Source organism: Colossoma macropomum, unplaced genomic scaffold (genome assembly GCF_904425465.1).
Source record: "Colossoma macropomum unplaced genomic scaffold, Colossoma_macropomum, whole genome shotgun sequence".
NCBI classification, from domain to species: domain Eukaryota; kingdom Metazoa; phylum Chordata; class Actinopteri; order Characiformes; family Serrasalmidae; genus Colossoma; species Colossoma macropomum.
Genome location: NW_023494801.1, coordinates 17,831,656 through 17,856,886, shown reverse-complemented (window position 1 = coordinate 17,856,886; position 25,231 = coordinate 17,831,656). Strand labels below are relative to the sequence as shown.

General features: G+C 37.5%; 1 protein-coding gene across 2 annotated transcripts in view; it reads right to left on the bottom strand.

Annotated features, from left to right (window-relative positions):
- The window catches only part of usp43b (ubiquitin specific peptidase 43b), a 150,406-nt gene that overhangs the window by 73,026 nt on the left and 52,149 nt on the right, over positions 1–25,231 (bottom strand). For both annotated transcript variants that reach the window (XM_036589579.1, XM_036589580.1), the window contains 2 exons: positions 23,234–23,337; positions 242–334 (listed from right to left, as the gene is read on the bottom strand). In XM_036589579.1, coding sequence (XP_036445472.1) covers positions 242–334; positions 23,234–23,337 — 197 coding nt within the window. The remainder of the gene's footprint in view (positions 1–241; positions 335–23,233; positions 23,338–25,231) is intronic.

Here is a 25,231-nt window from a genome sequence, read left to right as displayed (position 1 = left end):
TATTGTCTCTGACTGTAACAGCAGAGCTCTGCCTTGTTGTCCTACACTCGCTGCCTGCAGGGGTACCACCATAAACAGACACTTCCTGTACCTTTACACATCGCATGACAATTGACAATTCCAGCGTTCTATCAGCCATTTTTGTTAAACTGGCAGGGTGTAAAAAAATATATGAAACTTAAATTAATGAATTAAGCTAAATTACTTGCCAGAAGCACTTGAGATTTACTTCTGTACTTACCTGGTTTGGCGCAAAGGGATGGGAAGAGAGATACAGAGGAAAGGATCGAAGGTGTGACTCTGCTTAAGGCAATGTGGGCATGTCAGAGATGACCTAAAGGAGACAAAAACAGACCAAATTTAGAAATGAATGAGATTAATTTGACGATTGGACAGATCATGCAAAAGCTGCAACGCACTATGGGACACCAAGTAAAGAAAAGTAAAAAATGTAGGAACAATATATTTTATATCGCTTTCAGTCATTTATTAACAGACAGTGTGGTTCATAAACATTCCAGTATTCTACTTCCGTCAGCGTAGGGCTGGTAATGAAATTGATTTTTTTCAATGGCCAACAAGTAACTCTGTGCTGTTCTTTGACAAGTGACAACCGACCAAATTAGAACTTAAGAGAATTAGCGATAAGGAATATGACATCATTATATTTGAAGACGTTTTCATCATACACGATGATCACCAAACTATTTAGTCTTTTTTGAGGTTTGTTAAGTAAGGACAGACAAAAAAGGACCTATAGTGCCACATTTAACAATACTATCAAAAAGTATGCATAAAAAGATTTTTATTCAACATTTAAAAAGGTTTTATTCAACGTTTAACCTGCATTGCACAAAGTCTAATTAAACAGGCCTTTGTTATGAAACGTTTCAGTGTTCTCTAAAAGAATTTTCTGGCGAAAATCAAAATGATATACAACCCCAATTCCAAAAAAGTTGGCATGCTGCAAATAAATGTAAATAAAAATAGAATGCAATGACATGCAAATCATGTAAACTATATTTTTGAAGTTAAATCCTATAAAGACAACATATCAAATGTTAAAACTGAGAAATTTTATTGTTTTTTGAAAAATATATGCCCATTTTGACTTCGTTGCTAGTGACACAGTCCAAAAAAGTTGGGACACAATTGGCATAATTACCACTGTATTTCATCACCTCTTCTTTAAACAACACTCTGTAAGTGTTTGGAAACTGAAGAGACCAAAAGTTAAATGTTTTCCCATTCTTACTTGATATAGTATTTCAGCTGCTCAACAGTTCGGGGTCTCCTTTGTCGTATTTTTCTTTTCATAATGCGCCAAATGTTTTCAGTGGGTGACACATCTCGACTGCAGGCAGGTCAGTTTAGCGCCCGGACTCTTTTAATATGGAGCAATGCTGTTGTAATACATGCAGAATGTGGTTTTGCTGAAATAAGCAAGGCCTTCCCTGAAAAAGACGTTGTCTGGATGGCAGCATATATTGCCAAAACATGTATACATCGTTCAGTATTAACGGTGCCTTCACAGATGTGCATGTCACCCATGCCATATGCACTAATGCACCCCTATACCATCATGAATACTGGCATTTGAACTGTGCACTGATAACAAGCTAAGTGATCTTTAGCACAGAAGACACAGTGTCCATGATTTCCAAAAAAAATTTCAAACGTTGATTCGTCGGACCACAGGACACTTCTCCACTTCCCCTTAGTCCCTTTTTTGATCCTGATTGTATATGGTTTCTTCTTTGTGTTTTAGAGCTTCAACTTGCATTTGTGGATGCAGTGATGAACTGTTTTCACAGACAGTGTTTTTCAGAAGTACTTCTGAGCCCATGCAGTGATTTCCACTGCAGAGTTTTTAATGCAGTGCTGCCTGAGGGCCCAAAGATCACGGCCAGCTTATACTGATATTTGGCCTTTTTCCTTACATACAGGAATTTCTCCAGGTTCTTTGAATCTTTTAATGTTATTATGTACCATAGATGATGAAAAGCAAAAGTTCTTTGCCAGTTTACGTTGAGAAACTTTTTTTTGGAACATGTTGTTAGCATCAAATTCAAAATGGGCGAATATTTTTCAATAAACAATAAAATTTCTCAGTTTTAACATTTGATATGTTGTCTTTATACTATTTTCAATGAAATATAGGGTTTAAATGATCTGCACATCATTGCATTTTGTTTTTATTTACATTTGGCACAGCGTCCCAACTTTTTTGGAAAAGTGGTTGTAATTTTCCACTCACCCCAGAAATAGTAGTAGTTTAGCACTGGAGCTTCAAGGCAAATGCTGCTAATATACACTAGAAATCTACTGACAGCCAATTCTTTTCCATGAATACATTCCCAAAACATCATTCCACCTGCTCAATCTGCATAAAGGTCTTGCCAACTTATCACTGCTGTTTAGGACACCGGATTCCCAGTCCCAGTCCCCATGCTCTGCATATGTTTGTGTTTTTCTTACTCTACACACTGGCCCCAGAGCAAGAGGAGCTTGTTCATTAGCTAATGAGTTGAATCAGGTGTGCTTTATGAGATTAAACCACAAAAATGTGCACAGTGTGGGGTCCTGAGGACTGGGACTGGGAAGCCCTGGTTTAGGACACAGTGATAAACAAAACTTCACTGAGTGGCTAAATGCAGCAGACAGTCAGTTTGGGCAATTCTGACTCATGTTTGCTTGCACAGTCATATGGGCGCTACAGATTATGTATACAGTTTCTGTTGTTTCTCTTTATTAATAACTCTTAATCTTGAATTTACAAACTGAAAATGTACGTTCATAAATCGAAACAACAGAAATCTAAATATAATGTGAGTCCATATGTCTGTGTGACCCACATGATTGAGAAGGGGAGTTCGATTCTGTGGAAGAGTCCGAATTCCAGAAACAAGTCTGTGTGACCTTAATGGAGACCTGTATGAAAATCAAGCAGGTTGAGAGAAGTTTTGGTGATATGTTCATGGAAATAACATTGGCTTCTAGTGTTTCTTAGTAAAGTTAGCTGTAAAGCACCAGCACTAAACTAATGGAACAAAATTTGAACACAAACATGTCTCAGTATCAAATGTAATACATATTTTTTAACGAGAAGATTTCATGGCAATTGTTTTTAGATGTTGGCCATCCCTAATTCAAAGTTAACTCGCAGAATACTACCATAATATTTGTGCACAGTAATATTAGTACATAGTATACACAGTAGAGATTATGTCACAGAGGAGTAATGTTCAGTTGTAAAGGAAGTCGTCACACGAAGCAGAGAGGAAGCTGTGAACTGCTATTGGAGGATGATTACTCCAGCCAAAGGGAACAGATAGACACAGCACAGTTTCCATTTAATTGCATCATTCTTACCACTGCCTTTTGTAAAGCTCTGTGGCTTATTCCTAGTTCACACGTTTGCTTAAGGGCTCTTACTTGAATATAACACAGTACTTTTGAGTAATGGACAATGGCAGAGAGAGACCAACGGAAAGAACTTTTGATTGCTGCACTGACAGCGAATGAGGTCAAACGCTGAATGCTTTTCCAATAAGAATGACGCTCAGAAAAGGTTCTTGTCATAAACCTTTCAACGTCTATTTATAGCATTAGAGAAATAAAAAAAACAAATCTCCATCCTCTCATGAGATTTATGAAGGTAATTCTCACAGCAGCACCAGACAAATATACTCAAGACCCGTTTCTGTTGCCACACAGCCATTCAGTTGAATTCACTTACTTAAATCAACTGTAACAGTAAAACGTTCTTAATAGACAGATGCGTCTTCAGCTGAAAACAAATGAGAACAACATCATCATCAATATTCAGCATCATTACATCGCTCGATTGGAAATGATTTCCTTCTCAGTCTGCACCTGACAGCCCTGTGGAGAATGAAGATCAGAAAAAAGTGAGAGAGAGAGAGAGAAAGAGAGCGAGAGAGGGAGGGAGAGAGGGGCTTAAGAAAGCGCTATTCAGGTCCAGCCAGCTGCCTGCTCCTTTTCCTCCCTCCTTCTCTCTCTCTCTCTCTCTCTCTCCATTTCCATATCTCTCTCTCCTTCAGGGTTAGAGCTGCAGCTCGCCCACAGATGTCTATTCCTGAAAAGACACCCATCAGCTGCGCCTGCTCGCTGCATACAAACAACGATGAGTCCTCACTACAGCTGCACAGATGCTGAGCTGCCTGTAAACACTTAATATATGAGGCTGGTGGACCACGTGTGTCAAAAGAAGTAGAGCATTTAAAATTTATACACTTCCTACCTCTTCTTTAAACCTGCTAGTACTGCAGACACAGTCCTCATCAATTACCTACATGAGAGAGTAGAGCTGTAATACAAAATTTCATGACAGGGTATATACTGGTTTTTGATATATAAAAACAATGTGCATTTGTTTTTATTTATTATTTAATTTGTTTTTATTTTGTTTATTTGGCTTTTCTATACAAGAAGAATATGGACAAGGATAAGAGCTTAACAGTCATTTTCTCCCATACATATAAAGTATCCTATATATGTGTTTATATATATCCTATATATATATCCTTTTTTCTTTTCATGATGTTGGGAGTGGGCTTTATACATACAAGAATTAGCAATTTATCAATCAATTTATTATGATAAATTCAACCTTCATTAAATATATAAAAAAATTCCCCATATATTAGCTGTTATTCTATCAAAAACATGTTCTATCCAAAATATACAGCATAGAGGAAACTAGACTAACAGAAGTGATTTTTTCTGGGAAGACAAATAAATTTAAATATAAATAATATTTAAAATATATAAACTTATAAAAGAGTAAATGCTTTCAGGTGCAGTGCAGAGGATTTTTACCCCCTTTTAGGAAGGAACGCACAATGATATTGGAATCGTATCATTATGGACAGATATTTAAAGGTAATTTATTCCACTAGGTACGTCACACATACAAGGAATTGGTCTTGGTAAGTGAACACATGTATGACATGTAACATAATGAACTGACCAGACAAGCACACAGACTGTTAACCTCTTAAAATTCCAGACTTACTACTTACGAAGTCATATTATTCAGTAACTACAGGGACTTCAATACAAACTGGCAGAGCTAATTACAAAATTACAAAAAAAAATGTACAAAAAAAAAAACAAAAATAAAATAAACAGTATAAAGAGAATTAAGAGTCAAAGTAAAAGGTGTTAAAGAGATGCATGAATATCTGTACACAGGCAGATTTAAAATTAAATTTTAAATTTAATTTTATAAAAATACATTTGTAAAATTGTGCAAATAAGCATTATGTTACAGAGGAGTTACAGTATGGGAGATTGTTGGTATGTTGGTGGCATGTCTGGTTGTAAAGTTTAGATTTTAGATGTTTAGATTTGATGCTATTTCAAACCAGTATTTGATTCATGTGCTAAAATATTGTATTTTATTTTACTGCATTTGTACCCCTATTGACACATTTCTCTATTACGTTAAACCAGGTAGATGTAGTTTCAAATTCTACGTTTTATAAATGCTTACGTATCACTTGGCATATACACCATATGGACAAAAGTATTAGGACACCTACACATTACACCTACAGGAAGTTCTTATGACATCCATTTCTAAATCCATAAGCATTAATATGGAGTTGGTCCCACCTTTGCAGCTATTACATATTCCACTCTTCTGGGAAGCTTTCTACAAGATGCCTGTGGTAATTTTTCCCCTCCATTCAGAAGGATATTTGCGAGGTCAGACACTGATGTTGTACGAGAGGGCCTGGCTTGCAATCTCCGTTCTCGTTCATCCCAAAGGTCTTCGATGGGGTTGAGGTCAGGGCTCTGTGAGTTCCAGTCAAGTTCTAGGCCAACCCCTGAAAAACTTTACAGTTGCCACAATGCAGTCAGGCAGGTAATGTTCTCCTGGTATTCACCAAAACCCAGACTAGTCCATCAGACTCCCGGATAGTGAAACGTGATTAGTCACTCCACAGCTACTCCACATTCCAGTGGTGGTGTGGTTTACACCACTTCATTCGACACTTGGCATTGTGCTTGGTAATGTAAGGTTTGCATGCAAGCCTTTTAGTCCCAGTCACATGTCAAGTGTTGACTGTTTTTTGCTATATTTATGACAGAAGTTCATAAAGGATATGTAAGGCTAAGCTTGGAATTTGCTGCGTCTGTGCTGGATCTTGGTAGGATGAACTGAAGTGCAGTTAAAAGCATGCAAGCCCAATTATTATAGACATAATGAGGCACCGGCTAGACTCTCTCTTACTAAATTATGCAACAGACTAAAGTTATAGCTCCCTAAACCCCTAATACAAGTGGAACAACATAACAGATTGCTGGTTTCTTTCTTGCTTTCCCTAATTAGTCATTTTTTGCTTCATTTACTGCTATTTAAGTCTGTTATAATTATTTTATGTTTTAAAATGAGCCACTCAGGGGACACTGAGGCCTAATTACAGATGGACATGCATATCTGCTCTAATCATGACAGAGTACAAAATTATCTTACTCTAGGGATCAGTGCACAATGGAGTATTCAACAAGAGACACTAAACCACTTGATAAACCAGAGAGATACATGATGCTTTGTCATGTTCTGCAAGATCTGTGAGTCCAAGCTTTGACAAATGAGACTTTGGCTCTTCTGCTCTGGATTGGCAGATGCCTGTTTCAGCTCGACCCACATCCTGATATTCATCAATCCCTTAGAAATTCTATGGGTTGAGATTTTTGAGGCTTATGTTTTTTGAGGGGGGGGCATTAAAAAGTTGTATACTAAAACTTCTATTTCAATGAGCCAATTAGAGCTTTATAGGATCAAGCTGTTTTCAAATAAAAAGAAATCATATAAAACCTGAAAATACGTGTATTGTTACAGTCCTAAGCAGAGACATTCTGTAACTGATTAATAACTGTTCTAGGTCAGAAACAGGAGTGAGGGAAATCCCAAGAAAGTGAGAGAAAAGTACTTCAGTAAAACAAAAGTTAATGTGTTACAAGATTAAAACTGTGGTTGCTCATTTTTCCTGGTTAAATGGCCACAAAACTCATTCAATCAAAGTGTGAAGAAGGGAATGTACATAAGAGCTGTTGTTGACATGGATACATGTTTACCCAGGGTGGTTGGTCACTCTAACAGTGACTTATATGCAGACCCATCAAGTCAATGTTTAAACAGTGTGTTTGTTTATTACCCTGGTTAGTGCAGGAACTCAAATGGAGGAGATGATGAAAAGATCACATTTGTATAAAAGTAACTGACCAGTATATCTTTAAAAGAAACCTCAGACCTACAGTATTGTGTAAAAGTCAGAGACCACCATCCTTTATCAATTTTTTTCTTTTAATTTAGGAGATGCAAGATAGAAAGTCAAAAAGGCCAAAGGAAAATAAGTGAAAAAACAGGAATTTCCAAAACTGGAGTTAATAAATATGATTAAAAGGATATGCAACTCCTAACAACCAAGAAAGACTTGGTAGACCACCAAAACGGTCACCATTACATAACCAGTCAAAGCTTTCATCTTTGAAAGAAGAGAGGCAATCAAGCTCAACTCTTGCTTCATATCTGAAAAACTCCATAAGTGTTGCCGTCTATCCTTCCACAGTGAGAAGACAACTCAGCTCTGCTTGTCTGAAAGGATGTGTAGCTGTTAAGAAGTCCTTAAAGGAAAGGAAACAGACAAAAAAGAGGAAATTTTGCAAATCAAACAAAGAAGCTGCTGGTGTTCTCAGAACAGCAGACTGTCCACTCCAGAGTCCAGACCTCAACATGAATGAATGTGCCACAAACCAATTAACTACTAAGACTGAACTTTGGAGGTGTGAAAAATATCCCTACAGTCTTCTTAAAAGACTGAAAGCAAGTCTTCTGAAAAGAACGGAAGCTGTACTAAAAGCAATGAGGAGACACAATAAATACTGTACTATTTAATATTGTATTTAGTTGTTGAGACTTCTGTGTAATTTGCTGTTTAATATGTTTTCTGCCTTTTTACTGACGCTAAAACTGGATAACATGTAATTAATGGCCATTTTGACTGGAAATTAAGTAACGGGTAGGGTAGTCTCTGACTTCTGCAAAGTACAGTCGTTCTAAGTAGATGGTCCAGAGATGTAATAAGAGTAATCATTATCATAATTAATAATAGACGTACAGTTTCTCTGTTAAGTATATCATACTGTAATAAAGCAATGGTCACAATAACTAGGCATTTTATTTAAATACAGAGATGGGGAAAAAAATATTTCACTAATATGCATTAAAGTAATTTCAGCACAGGTATTATACTGTTAAGCTTTCTATTAAAATCATCATACATGGCTATCAGAATTATTTAAATTACATTGGGTTTTCCTTCATTAAAACTCATAACTGTTGCAGTGAACTAGTGATCCATCCATCATCTAAACCGCTTATCCTTCTGGGTTGCGGTGGGGTGCTGGAGCCTATCCCAGCAGTCATTGGGCAGAAGGCAGGATACACCCTGGACAGGTCGCCAGTCCATCGCAGGGCAGACAGACAAACATACACATTCACACACACACTCACACCTAGGGGCAATTTAGCATGTCCAATCAGCCTGACTGCATGTTTTTGGACTGTGGGAGGAAACCCACACAGACACGGGGAGAACAGGCAAACTCCACACAGAAAGGACCCTGGTCACCCGGCCGGGAATCGAACCCAGGCCCTTCTTGCTGTGAGGCGACAGCGCTACCCACTGCGCCACCGTGCCGCCGTGAACTAGTGATATTACCACAAATTATACTTTTAATTTTATTTTTCAGGCTCATTATTTAGTTAATCTTAAGGCTTTATTCAGTAACTACTACAAATTCTTCAATAACACCTAGAAAATTTCTAAAAGATTTCTGTAGCAACAGGAGTGAGTGACAAAAAATGTGAAATCACCAACTGTTATTGGAGTAAAAGAAGTTAAACAGAGTGTGCCCTACACCTAAGTTAGTTGGACCTAAACTCTGAATGGCCATCACCTCCATGAGCTTCCTAGTACCAGCATGAACTAGCCCAGAAAATTCAAACAATCAGTCAACAAATCTGCTGCAAGACACTGATGTGAATTCAATATATGCATTGCAGATGCATGCTGCATTAATACAAAGGCCTCATGGGTGGAAGAAGATCCATTCAAATTCCAAACAGTACCAGTGCCTGACAACAGGGCCTTGAATCAGGGGCTTTCACACCCAGCACCTTCTTTACTGCCACAAACTGAAACTTCACAATCACTTTTTTCACAGCTGCTCATGCAGGCCTCAGGACCAGTGTGTGGATCTCAGGATGAAAGCAAGCTCAGAACCACAAGCTGTTGTGCCGGCTTCAGAGTAGCTGAGGGCCTGACAGAGAGATGCTGGATGTAAAGCCACTTCAATGTGAACTTTCTACTGTAGTGTGATATACAGGAAGCAACTTATGTCCAACAGGTGCTGCACAAGACAACCTCCTGCTGAGCTGCATGACGTTCCATTGCTGATATGAGGTTGTGTGCCGGAAACCATAAGTTTGGGGGAGTTTTTGCTCTTGGCTTATACTGAACTGGTTGTTGTCATATTCAAAGCAGTCAACGCTGCCTTTTTGCTAAACTTTAGTTTACTCCACATAACTAACTAGTTAATGGAGGCAGAAGTAGACAGATATAAAAATTTGCACTGACCACTCGAGTCATTAAGACAATGAATTTTGAGGCCAAAATTAAGAATAGCCAGAATAATATAAACATGATTATTGCATATACATTGTATTAGCGGGGATCCCTCAGGTCTAGACCTTCAGAGAAGGCTTAAAGATTTCTGGGAACAAAAAAATTAATGTCTGTAGTTTTTAGTTTAGTTCATTTTTATTCAATGGAATCATACTTGTATTTAAACTCTACAAGTATTACAGTTCTACTTTTGGTTCCTTGTTAGAGTACTGGAAGGAAACAAAAGGGTTAAATTCCACCCCAGCAGAAAGCTGGCCAATCAGGAATAGTTCTTTCTTCGTTGTATCTAGGTAGATATAGTTCTTCTATTGGTTAGGACTTCAAGAGCTAAAGTGAAGGATTAGATTAGTAGATTAACTACTAGATTTATTATTGTAATTATTACAAAAATGACAAAATTACGAAGGAATCAACCAATCACGTTTTGATTTCAATTGGGTGGGACCAACTTCACGAGAAAAAACATCACTCTCTGCCTTCTGCAGATACATCAATGACTGAATACGAGAGTCAGCCTAATCAGTGGGTTGTTCGAAACTGAAAACAGCAGCGGCAGCCTCTCTACTGAAATTGCTACAAATTAAATCGCATGTGTCTGTAAATTATATGTGCTAATATGTCGCAAGCTTTCAGTAAAACATGTAATATCTTTTAAGAGCTTAATGTGTCTGTGTTTAATCTAGAATTGCCTTTTCAAATTTTTCATTCCACCTTAAATGGCACAACTATTACATTTTGGTGCCTCAAAGCTAACTTCAAAGCAATTAATTTAGCTAGTTTCAAAATTGATAAACAAGAGAAACTTAAAACAGCCAAGTAAACTGATTGATTAATTAAGCCATAAAACAGAAGCAGATGTTACTTTTAATCACATTTCCATGGTTTTAGACCCAGACCTCCATATAATACCAATACAATAACAAATACATTGAATAGCCTTAACTTATGACAGTGTTGAGAGCCAGGAAAAAGACGCTCCCCCATCTCCAAAATTCCCACACTGTCACAACAGCTAATACAGTGGTTACAGTTAAAAATTCCAGTATCATCTGATTTGATATGCTATTAGTTCCCTGTCTGATCAAACCGGTTTCTTAAAAGGGAAAAGAACACAAAAAACCTCTAAGGTGGCTATTTGGGCCACAGGTTGCATTTATGTGGCCAAAATATGAAATGCTGTGCCCAGTATCACTGTGCAATGGACAATGTATACCCCTGCTTGATATCCCTGCTGCTTAAACATATGACACTGAAGTAAAATTTAGTGTGAATATGTTTGTACTTACAATTTTGTTACTTCAAATAATTATTAAAGAGGTATTTTGCTGTTTTTTTTCTACTAAATAAGTAATACCTGTATTTAAAGGCAAAAACATAACAGACTCTTCCCTTATTAATATCTACAGTACACTGAGGTGAAACATTAATTTTCATAAAATTTCTTATATCATTATCTTATTAAAACAGTGTCACTTTTACACAAATGATAATGAACTTCATAATATTATAGTTGAACAGCTGATGTTGCGCAAAGATTGACCATCAAAACACAAAACACAAATGACATCTTTTCATGGCAAACAGGTTTTTAGCACCTCTTCATTTTCAGTTTGCCATAAACAATTATAAGGCAAGAGACTTCTCTGCTAAATTACAGGCTTCATGTATGACTGCGTGGATATGATTGCACCACACACTGACCAGTTACATCATGCTGTGTTGACGTGAGTCTGTCCAGTAAATGTGCATGAGTAAAAGACATAAGCTCAGCAAGGCTACTGTCTGGACACACCCGAATATGAGTGATGAAGCAGAAAGGTTTGGACATCTCAGCAGTTGGAGGTGATGAGCAAAGATGAGTTTTGACAGACACGTCACATACTGAAAACTAAACCACCAATTTAGCCAGTTTTGAGCAGATGGATGAGAAAAAAACTGAATGAATGATCTCTAGTATATTGTTTATAAAGAAGTCTACTTAATAAGTGGTTTAGTGGAATTGCTTAGATTGCAAACACGAGCTGATCATTATATGTAGACATTTAGAGTGTAAAACGCACTGCACAGCACTCAGACTCCACATTCTCTGTTCAAGTATCTTATTAAGGCTAATTTGTGCTTCAGGAGAAAAGTGCTGGCGCACGTTTGGTTTAATGTCTGCTTGTACCATCTCTATGGCAATGCCAGGTCAGCTGGTTTGTTATCTGACAGCAGCTCTGGAGTAGTGTGCACCATTGAAATAATGGATACCTGTAGGGCTGCCACAATGAAACTAGAGTATCAGATAAAAATGACCTTATAGTACCTTACTGATGAATTGCCTTACTGAAACAGAGCTCAACGGGCATGTCCATTTATAGTGCTCAAGATTAACCTTGGGATACTATCTGAATGTAATTTATGTCTAGTTTATTGATCACTTTCCAAACTGAAGTTATCATTTATTAATTTGTATCCAGCAGGAAAATTATAACAATCAGCAATCATGAGCAGGTCATTCAAAAACTTAAAAAACAAAAAAGGTAGTAATCACATTTAAGCATTAGTGGGGCAAACAAGTCAGTCTTTACTATTTTATTTAGGTTAGTATTTTGTTCTATGTGCCTTCTTTGGGATGACAGCTTGGAGTCTTCTGGGCATGGAGTGCATGATGTTCAGCCTGGCTTGTTGAATCTTGACTTTTGATTGGTTAGAGCATTGCAGGTTTTAAACACTTCTTCCACGATTTCAAAACACTTTTCACATTTGATTTTGAAATTTTTAGCATAATTTTTAATGTTTATCAGATTTTTTATTTTGACAGATTAATTCGACTCTATTTTATTTTATTTCTATATTATTTGTTTTCTAAAGCAATATGTTTCAGAATGCACATGAGATTATTTGTAGGGTATGTTGGATGGTGGATTCACATGAGAAGTACTGAAGATCTCAGTGTGAGTGCACATCAGGAAAATGTTACAGTGACCCAACAAGTAAAACAGGAGATTAGATGAGTTTTCCACTGTGCTGTTGTACTGGTTGGTAAGTCATGACAAAGCTGCTTGTCATGGCTACTTCTGAACACTGTATGTGCATTTTATGTCATTTTGTGTTTTGTACATTTTAAGGTATTTTTATAAGCTTCCTAGTTTATCTTTTTCAATAAAATAGTTTGGAATTTTTTTAAAGGGCTTGTGTGGTTCGTTCTTGTTCAGTTAAGTATATTGTTATTGTCGGCCCTTTTACAAAAACTCAATTGATTACTACTATTATTGATAGTATCAGCCCTACATTGTAAATAAATACAATTAATTACTGGCTACAAGTTGCATTACTTTCACATTCATTTAAATAACAGTAATCTAAATAACAGTAAAATAGCAACTGCATACTGTGACTTTACTGTCAACCCAATATTATTGTGATGTAATTGTATCCTGTAGTATTTTTATATTTGTAAAAGGAATGCAACTCAGTAGACAGCAATTCACTGTACATTTAGATAATAAAAATGACTTTTAATATTACCAGACCTACAAAGACCTATTTATTTATTTAAATTAAGTAAAAGACAAAATAAAATCAACACTATCAATGTGCATTTTTCTTCACCATGTTTTGCACTATATCTGTAAGGAATATCTTAGAAGAAAAGTCAAAGCTTTTTGAATGGAATTTGCTGCATTATTACAGAAAATCTTAAGATAAACCGATTTTATAATAAAATGATGGGTACAGTTTTTATTGTGAAAAAATAGTGTTAAATATTGTAAAATCCTGGCAATAATTAACAGGGTGGATAACTGTCTGGTGGAAGTAGAAGAAAGTTTTTGTTGGCAGGAAGAGTGAGAAAGAAAAAATCATTATCCTTTCATTTTTCATTTTTCGCTTTCATTTTAAATAAACAAAGAGCTGTAGTCGCCCAGAGGGGCACGATGTTTAGAACTTCTTTCCAGGCTGACATAGATACACAACACATTATGGCATCTGCATTCTTGCAAAATTTAGCATGTATATTTTCTACATCCATCAAAAAGTGTTGAACTGGCATCAGATATGTGTATTCTATCTGTCATGCGGCAATTCTTCTCTCCAAAATTATAAATTAGGCTTTACAGTAACACAGCTGTGCAGGAACTGCATCTGTCAAGGGGTTTCATTCTGAGTGTGGGAGAAAAAGAAAGAGAGAGAGAGAGAAAGAGAGAGAGAGAGAGAGAGAGAGAGAGAGAGAGAGAGAGAGAGATGGGGTGGTTATTGATCCCCAGAGTGACAGCGCTCTAGAAAAACAACTCTTCCATGTTTCATTAAACTTTGCTGTTAACATCACCCAGTTAATCACTGTCAGTGCTGTCATGGCTCAATGTGTCTCAATCAGTGTGCTTCTCCATGTCTCTCTACCATTCACTCACACTGCCCCACAATAAGAGTAGGTTCAGTCTCAGTAGTGGCTCATTATTAGTGCACTCCTAAAGCTATCTTTGTAAGTGAGATGTATGAGTAAGAGAAGCCTCTTTAAAGTTTACAGAACATCCACATAATGTAAAGGTTCTCTACAGGGATGCCAACACCATGCTCACTTAGTCGTACTCATAATAATTCATAGACACAACATTCCGATCACCGCTGACACTGTGTGACGTAAGCCAAGTGTACACTGCTGCGCTAATGAACAAATGACTCAAGCTAGCAGAGACTCTGCTCACATAGAGAAGCGTTACTGACTCCATGATAGTTGGACACAAAGTCACTGGTCACTTTAAACATTCTGCCTTGGTATATTCCCACCACAAATGCACTGTGTGGATAATAGATAGTTTTAGGAAACACACAACCATAACCACTTCCCAACACAGGTGGAGACATGTAGGCTAAGACATTGGCGCAGGTGAACATTAGCTAAGTTCGTATATGCTGGCTTTATTCTGTTAGACTGAGTAGAACTGCGAACTGTAAACACTAATTTTTTTTAAACTGTTTTTATAAAACAGGCTTTAGAGACACTGTATTGTCCTACCACGTACATTCATCTTTTAGCTTCAGTGCGCAGTGTTAGCAGCGATGTAGCTAAAAGTGAATGATGAGGAAACAGACACAAAAGGACTCTTCAACTGAGGTGCTCAAAACAGTGGAGATGATTGTAGCTTTCAGGAAACGCCCCTGCCACCCCTCACAGGCCACGGCAATGAAGGCTTAGCCATCTAAAAATAACTAGCGTGATATATTCTAGCTAAAAAAATCACGATTATCGATATTATTGGCCGCCCGCCCCATCAGAAAAAAAAATACAAAGCTTTGACCTACTTTCTATTCTATTTTAGTCTGTATGCTTTTTATAATATTGACGTTTTGAAAATCTTGAAAATCTTTCATGAAACTTACATATGAAATAATAAGGCCCTCACCATCCTCAACAAGACCGTGATAACTGTGAAATCCTTCAAGTTGGGACAAACAATCACCAGGGACCTGAAGTGGGACACCAACTGTAACTTCATCACAAAGAAAGCCCAGCAGATGATCAACCCAATCAATCTGCATCAAGAGCTGCTGGATCTGTACACAGCCATTACAGAGTCTGTCATTACCACCTCCATCACAATCTGATGCAACCAACATCCATAAAGTGCAGCACATAATCAGTTCTGCAGAGAAGACCATTGGTATCATCTTACCCACCTTACTTGATCTGCACACCACTGGAGCCAGGAAGCATGCAGAGAAAATCAGTGCAGACAAATCACAGCTGGGTCATCACCTGTTGCAGCTTCTTGCCACAGGCATGTGTTTTTGCCAAACGAGGGTTAAAACAAGGAGGCTTGTTTCTCACTCTGTTACACTCATTAACCGTTGATTCACATAAGTAATGTTGTGTTATCCAACACACTGCTTTTGTACTTTTGTGCACTTGTGTTATACTATTGCTACGTCCAGTCTGGCTGCTGTAATTTAGATGCAAGCAATATAATAACATTAAAATCAACAACAGTATGGACAAAATTCAGGCTTCACGATAACTAGCACTACTTTGGAAAGTACTTTTGTCCATATATGTAGATAACAGTATGTCATACAGTGTCAGAAACCATAGAAGTAAGCCTGTTTCAGGTTACTTAACAACTCAATTTGCTAACTGGTGGCATTTAAGCTTCCATCTCTTGTTACTTACATTAGCCTTTTAGCTCCAGTACTAAACCTGTCTTGGCTGATTGACCACATCTGGGGTACAGAAAAAATAGTGAAGTAATTATTTTATCCAAACTATCAGTTTAAAGCAATTTTGAGGTTCTCCAGTTCCCAAGAGACCTTTGTGGCATGTGATAAAAGTGGATCAAAAAAGGAAAAAGGAAACATAATGAAGTTAAGTGATGTAATTTTTTGGAACGATCAGAGGTGTGTGGTTCTGCTGTATTCATTACGTTTCTCAAAGCCTTTGTGTTCAAATGCTCACAGAGAAAAGGGCTTTATCTCAACTTTTGCGGTTATTTTAGAGCTGCTGTGGCAGGAGATGCAGATTTCTAGATTCAAATCTAATATAAAAAAGTGCGGATTATGACAGTGCATTAGTTAAATGTTCAAAGTTCCAGCTGACTTGAATGAGAAGCAAGCTAACAAAAAAACTAACGTTTCTAAGGGTAAAACCTCATAGACCCAATAAAAAAGCGGCCCAAAGAAAACACCAGCACAAACAGAGGACAATTAATGTCATATTATTTACAACTTCCAATCACTTTGTGATGTACCACATGGGATCTGAACGTGTAGGCGTTGATGTAAGACTTTAATCACTGAGCCTCTGGCTGTGTTAAAGATTTTTACAGCTAGTCCCTTAATGTCACCAACATGCTTTAATTAAAAATAGGATTTATTTCTGCTTTTTAACCCCTTAAATACCCAGGACCTGCCTTTGGGTCCAGGCTTCCGTTCTTCACTCCTGTAACTTAAAAAAACGTGACATTGCTTTCCATGTAATTACTGATCGAATGTAATAAGCCAGGGAACTTGTTGGATTAATCTACTCCTCTCTGTTATTAATATGATTTCTTAATGCTGTTGTCACATATTAAAATGTAAAGAGAAAAGCCTAAATTCACAGATCTTTGTTTGTGTCACAAACTATTATTTTAAGCAAGAAAACACAGGAAGCATTTGAAAATACTTCACATTTCAGTCAGCAGTTATTATTACTCTGATGAAACATATCAACAAAAAGCTCCATGCTGAATATACTTGTGCTCACTCAGCATCCAACCATAAAAGCAGCATCATGCTTCTTTTATATAATGATACAGAGCGTGATAGCACACAGAAACCGCAATTTCCATGTGCTGATATAGTTTACTATGCTACTATGCTGATATATGCTGATATATTTATTATTGCAACTATTCTGAGGCAGATTTTAATGAGTTAAAGTCACTGAAAGGAGCAATAATGACAGGTTAAACTCTAGCTATTTTATAATATGGATGACTGCTAAATTGTTTTGTCCTTAGATGTCAATTAACAGACACACATGAAAAGACAGGACAAAACAGAGGTGCAGCTGGACTGTATGGGACTCTGGCATGCATACCTACACATACACACACACGCACACACACACACACACACACACACACACACACACAAGCATGCACACACATATAATATGCCATTCTTCATGCTCACACCAAGTAATTACAACTGCGACCGTGCTTCAAATAATTAAGGTCCACTCGGCCCCCCATTCCCTTAAGACAATGTGATATTGTATATTAATACTATAACCATTAGTGTAGAATAGCTAGCTCTTGTAATTAAGGTGTAATATGAGGATTTGTGGGGGCGAAAGTATTATGTAGGCAGAATGGATTATATTCTCACATGGCATCTACTATGTGGATAACTGTTGGAAATTAAAGTGGCTGTTTGAACAAACTTAGGTAAACAAAGGACTCAGCAAAGATTGCTGAAAGTAATACTGTATGTAGCTACCACACTAGTGTAAAGAAACATGTATTTTCCCATGTACAACAGGAGATGTGGATGAAAAGCCATTTAACCCTTTAAGTTAATGTTATGTTATGCTATTGCTATCTCCTATCCAGCTGCATAAGGAATGGAGAAAGCCCATAGAAAGAAGTTTTCAAAACTGGAGTTTAAAAACTTGTCAGACAGAGAAAATGAAACTCCTAACAGCTGTACAAGACCTGGTAGACCACCAACACGGTTGCCATCAGATAAACAGTACTTAAACAGCTTTTATCTTTGTAAGAGAGGAGAGAATCAGGCTCCACTCCTGCTTCAGATCTGAAAAATCCACAGGTGTTTCTGTCAATCCTTCCACTGTGAGAAGACAACTCAACACTATGGGTCAGAAAGGATGTGTAGCTGTCAAAAAGTTGATACTGAGAAAAGAAAGTAGATAAAAAGGAAAAAAACTGGCAAATCAAATAAAGCTGCTGCTGGAGTCCAGACCTCAACATCACTGAATATGTGTGGGATTTCTGGGTTGTGAAAAGCAGAAATGCAACCAACTTCTAAGAACTTTGGAGGTGCGGAAAAATATCCCTGCAGACATTCTTTATAAGACTGAAAGCAAGTCAAACTGTGATAAAGTTTTTTTTTTTTCCTGATGCTGAAAAATGAATATCATGTACTTGATGGCTGTTTTGTCAGGAACATAAGTAAATGAAAGATGGTCTCTGACTTTGGTATATTACTATACTTCACACATCAGTCATGTTTTATAGAAACACACTGCATCTACCAGCAGGAAAATAATGAAAACACAAACAAAAAGCACCAAATCTAAATGTTACATGCTGTATGTGTCAGAACTAGAGGTGGGTAATCCAGGTCCAAAAAGTGAAAACCCTCCCCAGGATTTTGTTCCAACTGCCTGAACACCTTTGCTGCTGGTTTGAGCAAATTAGAGAAGTCAAGCAGTTGGAACAAAATCCTGGGGTTTTTACTTTTTGGACCTGGATTACCCACCTCTAGTCAGAACTTCTCTAGAAGATGCAGATTTTAATCAATTGATGATGACAACCTCTTAAAACTTCATTATCACAATATAAATAGATTTAGTATCATGACTCAGTACATATTCATGAATCTGATGGCAAGCATGCGAAAGTTAAGGTGTCAAAGGAAGAAGAGAGTTTCTAAAGTGTTTAATGACACACGAAAGAAGCAGAAGGGACTCTAATAAGAAATATCAGCCTTTCTCTCAACATCATTAATTTACCTAAGAAACAATTCACCAATTCATCACAATATTTTCACTGCATTTCTATGACTATTCCCATTTGGTTGCTCAAATGATTAAATGATTAAATGATCAAATTATTAATATTTCCTGGTGCAATCAGCCAGTATATGTAGTTATTAAATGTAAGGTTGGATATACGGATATACGATAAAAGCAGGTGTGTGAGAATATGGTTGTAACCAGTGGTCTAGGGCAACACGGTTTTGTCATTGGCCCAAACAAAATGATGCTCAAATGTAATTCAGGGTTAATACATTTTTTAAACAGTGAAATTCTATGACTTTTTGCAGCTAAAATAGCTTCCACTCCTCTGGAAAGCTTTCTACCAGATTTTGGAGTGTCTGTGGGAAGTTTTGCTCATTCATCCAGAAGAGCATTTGTGAGGTCAGACACTGATGTTGGACAAGAGGGCCTGGCTCACAATCTCTGTTCTAGTTCATCCCAAAGGTATTTGATGGGGTTGAGGTCTTTACTCTGAGAGGGCCAGTTAAGTTCTTCCACACCAAACTCACCCGTTTATGCACCTTGCTTTGTGCACTGAGGCACAGTCATGCTAGAACAGAGAAGGGCCTTCCCCAAACAGTTCCCACAAAGTTGGAAACATACAGTTGTCCAAAATGTCCTGGTATGCTGAAGCATTAAGATTTCACTTCACCGGAAGTAAGGGGTCTCGGCCAACCCCTGAAAAACGGCCCCATAGCATTATCCCTCCTCCACCAAACTTTACAGTTGACACAATGCAGTCAGGCAGGTATCGTTCTCCTGGTATTCGCCAAACCCAGACTCATTCATTAGATTGCCAGATAGAGATAGAGATTGCCAGATTCATCACTCCACGAAATACGTTTCCACTGCTCCAGAGTCCAGTGGCCATATGACGCTTTGCATTGTACTTAGTGATGTAAGGCTTGCATGCAGCTGCTCGGGCATGGAAGCCCTGCCATGAAGCTCCTGCGCACAGTTTTTGTGCTGATGTTAATGCCAGAGAAGGTTTGGAGGCAGTTATTCAGTCAGCAGAGCATTGGGAATGGGACTGAATGAAACAACTGAATTCAATGATTCAGAGGTATGTCCCAGTATTTTGTCCATATAGTGTATCATCTATACCGGTATACCGCGATTTCCTGTTTTAGTGATAATTTAATGTTTGATAGATAAGGATTTATTCAATTTTGTGCACTTTACTGTGCAGTACCTGCATGTGACAGCACGCGAGGTCAGAGGCACTGCGATTATGCCGTTTCTGTGTCGAGTATAAACCTAGCTTGACTCACAGTGAAGAAGCTAGTCTCGCAGGTCTTGGTGTGAGGAGCAGCAGCAGTGTGTTTTTCCTCTTACATTTGGCTTGTAAATTTGTCTTAAAAACATCTTCCACAACACTAACATCCTGAATGCTACACCTTAGCAAGCCGAGATTCATATTAACATTGTGTTAGTAAAGCTAGTCCGCGTGCAGATACATTTGTCTCGGATCTCGTTGCATTTTGCAATCTAGACTCCTCAGTGCTTTAAATGTGATGGGATGACGAACCGCATGGGGAAAAGTCTCCCAGCCTGGAAAACCAAATTTCTATATTCCGTGATTTTTACAGGATTTCCATGACCGTACAAACCCTGGTACTTTCAGTATTAAAATTAACCAATTAAATTGACCAATTAAAATTTCAGTTTAACCAATAATCATTACTATGAGGTGTTTGCTGAGTGTTTTGACCTCAGAATAGGACAAAAAGTTAGCCAGAAAACAGAGAAAAAAAAACATCTTCCAAGACCATCACCACTGCATATAGGCTGGAAGCATAAACACAGATTATACAAAACACAAAAGAAACCAAGCAAACCATGTAACATTACATAAATAAAATAGCTGCAAACAGTTATGCAACTCTAGCTAAGCCATGAATATATTCAGCCAGAATACAGAAAAACAAACATATTAAACTTGTGTTTGAGGTGATTGCTTCTTGTGCAAAGTCAGTTTAGATATTTTCCCTATTATGAATTCTGAGTTTTGTGTATCTAGGTTTTCAGGTGTCTTTCCCTCTTCTGAGGGCAACACATAGCAGACACCTCATAGTTACAGAGTTTGGTTAAGGTTCAGCCCACCATACACATTTGTTGTGGTCATCGAAAACAACAGTCCTGACACTGCTACTAGTTGTTCCTAACCTAAACTCTGTAGGACTGTAGATCCTATAGAGTGGAGATCTTAGATGCTCTTGCCTTAAAGAGAGAGAGAGAGCAGCTCTCTGTTGAAATGGTGAGCTGGTATTCTGCTCATAGGAGCTTCAATTTTGTAGGGATGAAGGCAAAGCTTGATATAAAACACATTTCTGAGAAAGTTGATGCCTAGAGCGAAACTCAAATCCACAACCTTGAGCTTAAGAATCTTTTGCACCTGGAATGCTCTGAAACACTGGTAGACCAGAGTCCAGTGTCCAGAGTCAGCGTCAACTCTTTCCTCTTTCCGCTTTGTTGTACCAGCTTCAGCTAACAATGGGTGAAAGGGCAGAAATCTATCATCATGATACTACCAGACAGGCCTGTCACAGTTATTACATTTTAACCTGATCGCAATTATTTGAACTGACTGCAATCATTTAAGCTGTTGGCAATTATTTTCCACTGGTGTTAGCTTTCACAACCACAAGTTTACATGCATTCCAATAAACAGAATGTGTCTTGGGCATGTTTTCAGTAATTAAAATGAGGTACAAATACATGTAAAAAAATATATGTAAAGCATATATTAAGATGTGTCATACAAAAACAACACAGGTTGTGATTGGTGCAATAACACCTTTCTGCTGTCAGTTAGGAGCTAGTATGAACAGCTAGAGGATAGCAAGACTAAGCTAATCAGCCAATTTGACCACTTTAGTCTTGTACTTTGATAGCTGGGTACAATAAACAAACAAAAAACAATCATTATCGTGACTGGCCTACTACTAGAGATGGCACAATACCACTTTTTAATTTACAATACTGATACCGATATTGGAAGAGTATAGAATGATACTGATACCGATTTGTATTTAAAAACAACCAAGCTTTACAATAAGCTCTCTGGAATTGAAGAATTTCACTTAAGATGAGCATCTAAAAGTAGGCTGTCATGCTCAAACTACACCCTACTACCCCACAGGAAGAAATGCACAACTAACATCATCACATCACCCAATGTAAGTTCACTGAAAAAAATGCTGCTCTGAATTTACATGATTAAAATATGTCAAGTGGTTGCAAACAAACAAAATGTGTGATATCAACATCACACATGGACCTCCAAAACAGGTTCAAATTACATCTTGTTGCTACTGGAAAAAAGGGGTTAATAAAATACATTAATGGATTATAACCAATCAGTTTCTTGTTGCTCTGCAGTTCAAACAGCTCTTTAGTATTAATACAGTTGTCGATATACATAGAAAAGCATATTGTGACTTAATTTATCACAATAACAATAACATATTGTCATATTGTCCACCCAGGCATCAGCCTTACCTGTTTGCTGTGCACCATGTTACTATAAGTTAAAGCTGAAAGAAAACTGAATCAGCATAGTGCTCTAAATAAGCTGTAATTTTCAGGCAACCAAGGCAAACAAGCTAATCTCTTAACCTCTTAACAGAATCAGAATCTTTATTCACCAGATATGAGATGTACAAGGAATTTCTTGTGCTGCAAGTGTCAAAACACAAAATCCAACAAATATGACAAATATATTTTTAAGATATGTATACTGCAATTAGTTAAAATGCATATGTATATGTAAAATGCGTATATGAAGCACAAAGTCCAGTGCAGAATTTAAACTCATGATGCTGAGATTAACAGCATCAGCCACCAACCGATCCAACAGCTGAGCTAGTAAGCCACCTTGCCAAGATGGTGCTGACACTTTCACCTTTGTTTATCACCATGTATTGGCCATACAAGTGCCTATACGGTGGCTGTAGTGAGAGGACAATTCAATGAGCTGTCAAGGGGTCTCACAATAATATATTCTGTTCACTCTGCTCTCTGTGCCATGCTTGCTCTATTGGCACCAACTTTCTCTGACATGTTGCCCTAATAAGGCAGCACAGCTGTCAAACTCTATAGCAGGTACAAAGCCAAGCTGCCTTGTTACCCCACTTGTCACCATCCACCGAAGGTAAAGATTAATCTTGGTAGACTTGTAAGTAATTTACATAAAGTTCAGGACCCCGTCAAGGCAGACTGCTGACCTCCGTGTCAGTGTTTTTGTAATGTAGTAATGGTGATAGACACTCACTTGTACTGGGCCTGGAAGTGCTCCTGCACAAAGCTGTGGCGTACACCAGGCTGGTCTGGGTTTGGACACTCAGAAGCTGCCATTTCCTCTCCTCCAGCAAGACCCTGTACAAGTAAATAAAAGTGATTAAAATACTCGAATAGTTCAAAACCTTTGACTTACTTAACCCGTAGTATTTAGCAGTTATTACTGTTGTTTAGCTTTATTATTCAAATATAATACTGTAATCACTTAGTAACTAAGGCAATTAATTAAATTGATTTATGTTCTAAATCGACAGACTTTTTAGTTGGTTTCAGTGTCAAGAATTGCACAAAAGTCATTAAGGGTCACCCTTAATTTCCAGTCAAAACGGCTATTACCATAAAAGTTATTCCTTTCTCAGGAGATATTTTTGAGGAGATTAGATATAAGATAGTCCATTTGAATAAGGTAGGGGAAAATAAGTTAAACAACAGAAGTTCCCAAAACTGGCAGTCAAAAAAATGATCAAAAGATGCAGAGAAAGTATGACTTCTAACAACTGTGCAAGACCTAGGAGACCACCAAAACTGTCACCATTAGATAAACATACTTAAAACTTTCATCTTTGAGAAACAGGAGAAAATCAAATGTAGAATCTTATTTATGTAGCACTTTTCATACAAATGCAACCCAAAGTGCTTTACAGTGTGAATTGAAAGCAACAGAGAAATGTTTGCAAATCAAACAAAGAAGCTGCTGGTGCTCTCAGAACAATAGACTGACCACCTCAGAGTCCAGACCTCAACATCACTGAATGTGTTTATGAGTACTTGGATGGGGGGAATCAGAAAATGCAAACAACATCTAAGACTGAACTTTGGAAGTGGCGAAAAATACACTGAAAAGAATAGAAGCTGTAATAAATGTAAAGAGTGGACAGAGTAAATACTGAAAATTGTTATTATATTTAGTTGTTGAGGCTTTTGTGTAATTTTCTGTTACTGTTCTGTTTTTTTGTCCTGATGCTGAGAAATTTCTACTTAAAACACAAAAGTGGCATTGAAAAAAATGCTCTTCTATCTATGAGTGAGAAACAATTTCGTCTTTTATTTTTGCATGATTTTGTTATTGCTGGCAATTTCTAAGGATTAAACAGATTAACCCATTAAACCCAAAGGTTCTGTATATGGGTTAACAATTCAATTACTCACTTCCATAATTATATAACATACATATTCATTTCATTGCCATTATCAATATTTTGTGCTAGTTATTGAATATAAAGCCTTACGATTAATTCCTGAATAATAAGCCTAGCATTCACGAAAATAAGAGCCATCTCTGCATTATTTTACTTTAGAAACCCACAGTAACAGAAAATGACCAAAGTAGTGTTGCCTTACTTGAGGGAATTGATTATATTTTAAAACACATTTTATTTTCTGTTCGATCAATGGAATACTGCTGTCCATTACACTACAAATTAGGCCTCTCATGGCAGGAAACGTTCTTTGACCACAAAGAACCCTGAGTTGCTTTACAACTTTATATGCAGCACTTGACTTCTCGTGAGCATGTTTGTTAACTGAAAGTGCTCTTCAAAGGCGAGGGAGACGATTGACCTGACTTGAACCCCTTGCAGAGTGAGCGCACATCCAGCTCTCATGCTCATAGGCCTGTTTTTATTTAATCACCTTGAGACTGATGAGACTGGCTTCAGAAACTGATAAAAGACAAGACAGATGATAAAAAAAACTTCTAGAGAAATATCACACAAAGACACAAGGTCAAAAATTAGAGTGAAGAAGAAGCGTACCACTGAGCTGCTCACTACAGGCATCTATAATAATGAGTGATGTAGGGGAGGGGTGGAAGCAGAGAGAGAGAGAGAAGGGGGGGGGTCTTATCATCAATAGTGTATGATAGAATTCATTTTTCTGTCCCTTGGTATCACCGCACTGCTATAAACAAAAACAACACAATGCTGATGATGAAGCTTTGCAGGGACCTCCACCTGCAGCCCTGTTTAATTCT